Below are 9,056 nucleotides of genomic sequence, written 5' to 3' on the forward strand. Positions count from 1 at the left end.
AAAATAAATAAAAGAAAATAAAAGGAAAAAGAAAAACACTTTAAAAAGCAAAGTCAAGCTCTCCTTCATAATACAAGTATTAAGAAAAATGCTCAAAGAGATCTAAAGGGATATTATTCAGTCAGTTTAAAAAGCAATGGAAAGCAGCAGAACAGAGGTCAGGAAAAGCAGGTTCAGTGACCTTCGTTCTGCATTTGATGAGAACTTCGGACGCCTGAGTTCCAATCTGCAGGGATTCTTCACCTGTTCTAAGGGGATGTGGACCTCACTGGGCTTCTGTGTGATTAGCTGATCTCGSACCTGAAAGGCAGTACAGCAAGACATGCATAGCAGGTGTAAATAAAAAAAAACTAGCTTTTGTAACAGTCTCTGTGGTTAATTTGATATTTTAAATGTGAAGTTTGTTAAATGCCACACACATAGAGTGTTCTATATCAATTTTATAACATTGTTTTCATAATAGAAAAAGTTTTAAGTACATTTATTTTAAAAAAATGTGCACGCACAATAAGTCAAATCTCTGATGTGGTTCCAACTAAGTGGAACTAAGGAATATATTAATTATTTCAAGGTTACACATTATTTAGCAAAGCTAAATAAAGATTACTTGACAAACTGTTGAAGGGATGAAATGACAGCATTGATAAAAACAAACCCCAAGAAAAAAATAACTTGCAACGCAGACCAGTGATGGGTACAGACAAAATTATTTTGCAAGGGCTTGGCACGTCTAGATAAGGCATCGGAGGACGAATGTGGCATCATGAAGAAACTGATAGGGTTATCAAGTAGTAGCTGGAGCATGGGTCAAAACAGGAAGTGAAGGTTGCCAGATGCATTACAGCACATGATAGAAAAAGGGTTTGATAGGAGTTGTAATTACTGGGGACGTACCAATGTCACAGTGGTGACACCATGGGGTCTGTGTGAAGGAACCCAAACATGTTGTGGAAGTCAAAACCAACCCCACCAAACAGGACTGTTATATTGTGCCATAAGATCCATCAAAGAGGGCCTGCATGGCTTTGTTCCACACAGATTTGCCATCTGTATCCAATCCAGGAGTACCACACCTTACTGACATGAGACCAGCAGTATGTTCATACTGCTAAATTTTATTCATCAATCCAATTTCTTAACCAACTTGGTTGTGTTCAGGGTTGCAGGGAACTGTGGCCTATTCCCAGTGGTCTACAGGTGAGAGGTGGGGTACGCCACGGCAGCTCACAAATCTACTGGTAAAATGTTAACCATTTCATTGTGGTATAGTCACATGAACTTTTAACACGATCAATTTCATTTTGTTTCTACCACTTCATCTGGGTGCTTAAATTTATCTATAAATCAGTATGTGTATATTCAAAAAAATTATACAGGCATTTTAATCCAAACAACTAATGTTTGCTTGGAAATATGTGCTGTCAGTGTGCATGTGCTTTTATTTTATCTTTAGTTTTTCTGGTCATGAAAACAAAACAAAAAAAAAAACATGCAAGTTTTAACTCACCTTTTCAACTTCTTCAAACACCCGGAGGAAATTCCTTCGAAGGACCCCTGACAGCTCATTCTCTGTCCAGTTTCTTCTCAGGAGTTCTTGGATTATGGCAGGGTATTTTGACACATCTTCTAACCCTTGAGGGAAGCTAWAATTGAAACGCACAAACACAGACGGGGCCAAAACAGAAGCAAACACTTCACAGATCAATATTTTATAAGTTCCCCTTTTGAAAACAAGTCAGTCACTCTGACAGTTTTGTTGTGATCTAATTCATCACAAACTCAACATTATGCAGTGACAACAAACTAAATTCACTTATGCATTATTTATAGAGTAATTCAATCTTCAGAACTCAAAGTCTCTCATGCCTTYGAGCGGTTGAAAGTAATAGATAATAAACACGTTTCGGTTTGTAGAGAGCACGGCAGCCAAGCAGCTGAAACCTTGACAAGTAAACAAAAGCACAAACCTAATCCTGTTCAAAACCCGCCTCAAACTTATGAGCAGCAGTCCCCTGTTGTGGCCGTCGGTGCTCACCGTCCTGCATTTATTATGTAGCCCTGCTCCACCCCGACTCAAAAATGTCCCTTTAATTGCAACAGAACACTTTACATGCCTTGTTGATTTAAGCCAGATGTGCTGGACCAAGAAAACCTCAAAAACATGTAGGGCAATGAGTGAGTGGAAAGGTTGGGGGAACACTGCTTTGGAAAGTGTTTGCAAACAGAAGCGGGAAATATCTTTACTCAAATTAAGCTGAACATTGATAGAATATGACAGCTACTACAGATTATCTGTCAGAACACATCACACTGCATATCAAGTTACAGCTATCTGCATGTTGTGCAACAGTAATGTGTCTTACCTCTCACCGCCATCAAAGTCTCCTCCGATTCCAATTGACTCAGCTCCAATAACACTCCTAATGTGATCAAAATGGTCTGTAAAGAACAGTCGCAGCCGGCAGTTAGTTGCTTGAGTTATAAGATGTTTTAATATAAGTTCTTTTAAATCTGTATATCTGTTTAAGAAGGATGCTGTACCAGCCACATGGGAGACATTCCCTTTATCACTGCAGGCAACAAAGGGGCTGTAAAAATTCACCATGATCAGGCCTTGGTTCTTTTTCTGAAACCCAAGCAAACACAGACACGCTACAGAATTAATCATCACATACAATTTAAATGTACCCTACTAGTACTTTTTTTAAACATTCACTTGTTGTGGAAAAAACATTAGATCAAAGTCGAGCTTTGTATAATGTCAACCTTTCTCATGCAAGTAGAGGCCTGTGGCATAATGAGAAACATGACTGCTCAAGATGCAAGGACGCTTGATAGGTTTTCTTTGGGTTTTGATTGTTTTTTTCCTTGTTGGTAAAAAACAAAATTTCCATAAATTTTTTTTCTTAAGTCATTGTCAGTGTACTGTTTTGCAGCCAAGAGCAAGAATTGGATACCAAATTGTAAAATCTGTTTTAATTTAAATACAATGATATTATTAACATTATTATTATTATTTTATCCATAACAATGACAGCTTGAGAGTGATACAAGTAGGTGAACTTTGACATAAGGAGATTTTGTTTGAAAGTAAAATCAAGGGGAGCTCATTTAGGCTTAATGATGCAAATCGGACCAGATAGTTTACACTCAACCGAAACAAAACCACCCTGGAGTATTAAGACACATTAGTAAGATATAACTGAAGGCAGTAAAAAATCAATTGGAATTCACAGGACTCTGGCTTTACAACTGTTGTTAAACCAATCACGTGTTATGAGCAGGCACTCTGATTGGCAGATGCACCACCGTCATTAAACCTTTCTGAGTGAAGTCAAAACTGATTCCTGTCTTGCATTGTGCATACTTTGTTATTATTTTTGCAGGACAGATGAAATGAGCTTGTGGGCCAAGGTAGGGCCTGGGGGCTGCAAGTTGAAGACAATTTATGTAGATCACTTAACTCTTGTTCATATCACATGATCAGTGTGTAGAAACACTGCTTGTTAAACACAGAGAGCAAATTTTACTATGGAAATTGTAGAGAATATGGAACATTTTCTAAATTGACATAAACTTTAAAATAAAATCCTAAAAGTACATTTCTATTGTACAATTTAGAATGGAATATTGTGAGTGTTTGTAGTATAAATAAACACAAGACTGGATTGTAACGAGTAAATCGTTAAAGGTTCTGATTAGATAAACCTTCAATCCAGCAAAACGTAGAGGCAGTAATTGACAAGAGATTGTTTTTTTCTCACCAGCTCACGCAGAAGGTAATCAGGTACATTGCGGCTGTGGTTACAAATAGAGAAGGAGGAGGAATGACTAAAAATGACGGGAGCTTTGGAATAGTTCAGCACAGCCAAAGCTGTGCCCCAAGATGTGTGGGAGAGGTCCACGATCATCCCCAGTCTGTTCATCTCATTCACCACAGCCTGGAGAAAAAGTATGAATAAAAAAATTTAAAATAAACACACACACACACACACACACACACANCACACACACACACACACACACACACACACACACACACACACACACACACACACACACACACACTTGAAAACTACTTAAGCAGCCATTTCTGTTTCATGAAATGCAAGAAAGTCTAATAAACCAGTGGAGCTCGATGTTTGAATGAACACACATAAGGTTTTGATAGCATCAAGGTAATTCTCTGCCAGGCTGTCAACACTTCATTTGGAGGAAAAGCGTGAAAAAATAAATAAATTAAAGTGCGTGTCTGGTTTGAGAAGTTGAAGATTTACAATATTTGACTTTAAACCACATTATCTCTGACTTCCACCATTACTTTCACTAGCAAACAAATCAAACAAACAAAACAACCAGAAGAGTACACCGCTGCTTTGTGCATTGCAGTTTCTGACAGATAACTGCAGTGAGGGGTATGAAATTACCTTTCCAAAATGYGTCAGGCTGCTTTCCCGGTTTAGAAAGGCATTATAAAGATGTGAAGATGATTCAGCCCTGCACCAAAAAGCCATTCGGTTAACACCCCAAATGAATCATTTTTTGTGTGCGTATGTGGAAATGATACCTCCATGACTGGATATTTATCACATCTTGAATGTTAATGTTTATGTGCACTGAAGAAGTGCACTTGTCTTTTTACCAGGGAGTATTGCAGGAATGTGTGAGGGACATGGAGCGGACTCCGAGCTGGTAAAACATCCTCAGTGCTGGAAGACTGCTGTCAATCGAGTGGCCTCCTTCAATGCTTATCAAACAGGCTATTTTATCCCTCTCCTGTGATTCAATAATCTCTGCAAAGATGCATACACATACATTTAAGATGACTGTTCTCATTTTTAGAGTTATTAAATCCTAAATACCTTGAACTGAAGTGACCAGCTCAAAGTCCTGGTACTCGGTGCACATGCGTCGGATCACATCCAGCTGTTCCAGAGTCAGCCTCACAGCATCCTTCTGCTGGGCCCCACACACGACATAGGCTGCAAACACCTGACAAAGGGAACAGGGACGTCAAACGAGACAACGGGAGATGTGTTTTAGTAACTGAGGTGACACTCATGCTAGGGTTTGAGGCTTTTCACAGCATGCACAGTTCAACTCATACAGGCTTTAAAGGGCCACGCATTGGAACAATCCATGTGTTAAATCACACCAGTGTCATGAATGAATGGATGTTGTTTTGCTTTTACAGTACCTGTGTCTGTACATGGCCAGCACGGAGGCGGGAGATGTCAGTGGCCACTTTGTCGATATGATTAAGATCAATTTGGCTCAGGTTATTGCTGTGGTGGATTCTCAGCTGGAGAGCTAGGTCATTATGACTGAAGAGTGGAAAGAAAACCAAAGGGAAGGGGAACAAAACATAGTTTTCATTTGATTTTAGGCAATAATATTAGGGCTGGGCAATATTGACATACATGGTTAATTGTGTCAGTTAGCCAATAGCAAATAATATGACAGTTAATGAATGACAACCATTCTTGCATAAGCTAACGCTGTGGCCTTGGTGTACATTTTCTGGCTATCCTCATATCTAGTTTATGTCTGTGTTTAGCTGCTCCACACTGCCTTCCACCATTGGGCTCAAATGCATGCCTAAGAGTGACAGTGTCTTGTGCAAAAAAAAAAAAACATATTTCATCACATGGTCCTAATTGCAGTAATTGCAAAGTGGCAAATATTAACTGTCAACAGTTTTTTCTGGTCATGATACAATTTCGCCCAACYCTTTAAAAAACTGCATGAATGAAAGATCTGATGAGAAGGGGCAATGTATGCATCTGTTACCCATCAATGAGAGGATAGTGAGACATCAACTGTAGTGCCCTGTCACGGTTAGAGTATCCAGAAATGAGGTGGAACTGGCTGCATATAAAGAGAAATCTGAGAAAGTGCACCCAGATGTTGATTGGGCCTTTTGATGTGGTTTCTTCATAATACATATTCTGAGAAGAGGGGAAAAAAAAATACATGATGAAACATTTATCTGTAATCAGAGCCAGTGCAGCTAAATATAACTCACAAACACACACACACATCTAACCGCAACATGCAACCATGCCATACAACTCGTTTTTTTTTTAACTTAATTTACTTGTATAGAAAGTGACAGTAATAAATAAAACACGAGCATATTGACAAAAATTTCATGTCACATGCAAACACACTAAAGTCCGCATACATATTAAAATAGCTAGGCATTATGGGAAGTTAGGTTTTTCACTACTAGCAGCATGATGAGCATCGCTCCAAATAATAGAAAAAAAAAAAAACAGATCATTGTTGGCTATTTCCTCAATTGAAATACCTAGTATAAAATAAAAAAAGTTAATTCAAACTACAGCAATTTTCTTACCAGACAAGTCGTGACAAACATACGTGCTTACTTGTTAGTTTTCTTGCGTCTGACTGCAAACTACGAACTTTCCTGTTCTCCGCCACACAAACAGAAAACACCGACACAAACACGAACTGCTGATATATTCTGCTGCATTCACTGATGTCTGGAAAATTAATTGGCAATCGGATTCGCCTAGAGCTGACAAAAGACTCCTGGTTTGTTAGAGGTATGTGTTACAATACATAAGAAAAAAATAAAACTGAATAACTGAGGCAGTTTCATCGTAATAATGCGCTGTTTTCTTTTTGTTCAGTCAAATTCTCGTTTGAACTGTGAATTTGAAAGATACTGAAATTTACGTGGAGCATCAAACGCACCTTGATAGGTTTGCGGAAATTGTGACATCTGCTGGACAAACTGTGTCCGTAACTTAGAAATGACAGCAAAGAAAAATGCATTTTGCACTATGGTAAATTGAAATTATATTAAACCCGATAAAAAAGAAGAAATATGCAAACACACAAAGTTGTCCAAAACAACTTATGGTAATTTCAATTATATTCAAGGGCTCTAAACCCCTGTAAGTGAGGCAACAATACTGGGACTAAAAACCTACAAATCTCAGTTGAATTCAGCCCTTATTAATATTTTAACATATTCAAGTTTTGCTCTCTGATGACCCTGGATTTGGCCCAAGAGCATAAATCCACAACTGAATATTTAATTAAACTTTCTGCTTGCAGGAAGCTAGAGGCTAGTATTGCTCAATGAAGGGCAATGTGTACCTGCTGTTAATAAATACCTTAAATAAGTAAATAAATAAATAAATAAATAAATAAATAAATAAATAAATAAATAAATGAATGAATGAATGAATGAATGAATGAATGAATGAATGAATGAATAAATAAAAGTATGGTTCCTGACAATCAGAGCACAAAACGAAACAGTGCACAAACAACAGCTTCCGGTTAACTAAAACACATTGAAATTCTGAAGTAATCAGATATTGATTTGTAACGTGAGCTGATTTCAAATGCTTTACTTTGATAAGCTGCTGCAGAAATGTTAAAAAAAAAGCTAACAGGGTATGAGAAGTTTGTCAAATTAGAGTGACTTTGGCAATTAGCTTTAAAATGAGTCAGAAGAAGTTTTTTTAGAAGCAGTGATGACGGTGAAAACTGCATGAATTCTTTGTTTGTTTAGAGTGTTTTTGCCTGACTTACTCTGAATCTGTAAATAGTGACTTCTGCTACTCCTTTTTTCTGCAGCTTGCATATGAATTTCTGTGTTCCTAAAAACTGTTCATGCTGACTTTTACTGTTGCATATAGTGTGATGCACAAACAGATTCAGCATTGGCTCATATGGTAGGCTACAYGTGATTTTGTAATATTTTGGCATGTCTGCAGAATTTGAACATTATGAAATTATGCATAAAAGTTACCTTGTAAGATCAATGGACAATAAAATGTACTATTCTTTACTGCAAGATGCATGTTTGATAGTGTGCAGGACATTTTAATTTGACCAATCATAACTGCTATGTAATATGCGAAAATGTATACTAGTATGCATTTATGTATTATGAACCTCTGCCTACAGCATAATTTTACTTGAACGCTGAAGACCAAATTACCGCTTTTACTTTTAAGTCTTCTCAAATGTGAAAACTTAATGCATCTTGGGCTATCATGCAAACGCGAAAGGGTCTGGTGTGTTGATGTGGAGAACACCATGGCGCCACAAATGAATTTCAATTATGTTCAGAGGGAAGATGTGAGGTTTTGCTCAGCAGTCCACCCACTGAGATTTGGCCTTGTCATTCGTAATGAGCAGAGTGATTCGGTTCTGATTGGAGCCAGCCTACTGCTTGAGTGGGGTAATCACAACTGTGTTGATATTACTCCACCAGTCCTCCCGCTGTGCAGAGTGGAACCCCAGCTGACAGTGTTTGAATTCAAATTAACCAAATCAGTTAGCCATACTGCCGACCTTGACGCAGAATGCAACCGGCAAGACAAGAGAGACGAATTCATCACATGCCTCATGAATTGATGAGGAAGCATCAGCACAATTATTATTCATACAGCTGACTGCCATTATTGTTAGAGTTAATGTAGTGTTAAATATGAGTCCAGCTCACTAAAGAGGAAGCATTTAAAAATATTAATTAAAAATAAAAACTGTTTTGTTATTGTTTGTAGTGGTTGCTTTACAGAAAAAAAAAAACACTTAAAAAGAGAACCATGAACAATTTAGAGACCGGAGAAGTTGCAGATTGCAGCCAGCTGACATAAAAAATGTAGACTAACTGGATAAAAAGTAACAAACAGGGTCTGAGAACAAGGTGTGGCATGAAAAAGCTTGACAGACAAAATACAGATGTGAATCTGACAGTTTGAGATCGGCAGTGAATGATCAACATTTTAGGAGAGTTATCATTTTGGCAGAGAACTTGGCCAAATAGAGAAGCAGACTCAGAGCCAGGATTTGGTATTTCGACTGTGCAACCTAGCACATTTTAAATAAAAACATCTGCACTGTGTAACAACATACATAGCTTTTTCTAGAATAACAAAAATAATAATCATGGTACTTTTCCTTATACATTTTGATTATTACAATAAAAGTGCCAAAACCTTATTAAATTAAAAAAGGCACATTGAACATACCAGTTGTAGCTGGAAACATATTTAAACAAACAATATATA

At 37.6% G+C, this 9,056-nt stretch overlaps 1 protein-coding gene across 2 annotated transcripts; it reads right to left on the minus strand.

Annotated features, from left to right (window-relative positions):
* dpep2 (dipeptidase 2) lies at nt 1-6,502 on the minus strand. 2 transcript variants are annotated; one of them, XM_014007980.1, is made up of 11 exons: nt 6,359-6,502; nt 5,791-5,948; nt 5,198-5,324; nt 4,863-4,992; nt 4,643-4,793; nt 4,428-4,497; nt 3,765-3,941; nt 2,542-2,626; nt 2,364-2,439; nt 1,508-1,643; nt 1-300 (listed from the first exon to the last, which is right to left on the minus strand). In XM_014007980.1, exons 1-11 carry the CDS (start codon nt 6,377-6,379, stop codon nt 127-129), a joined length of 1,305 nt encoding a protein of 434 aa, XP_013863434.1. In that variant the 5' UTR covers nt 6,380-6,502; the 3' UTR covers nt 1-126. The 2 variants fall into 2 exon arrangements, with proteins under 2 accessions (XP_013863434.1, XP_013863435.1); XM_014007981.1 differs by having other exon boundaries at nt 6,390-6,498.
* Between the last annotated feature and the right edge of the window lie 2,554 nt (nt 6,503-9,056).

This window comes from Austrofundulus limnaeus, unplaced genomic scaffold (genome assembly GCF_001266775.1).
Source record: "Austrofundulus limnaeus strain Quisiro unplaced genomic scaffold, Austrofundulus_limnaeus-1.0 Scaffold46, whole genome shotgun sequence".
NCBI lineage: Eukaryota > Metazoa > Chordata > Actinopteri > Cyprinodontiformes > Rivulidae > Austrofundulus > Austrofundulus limnaeus.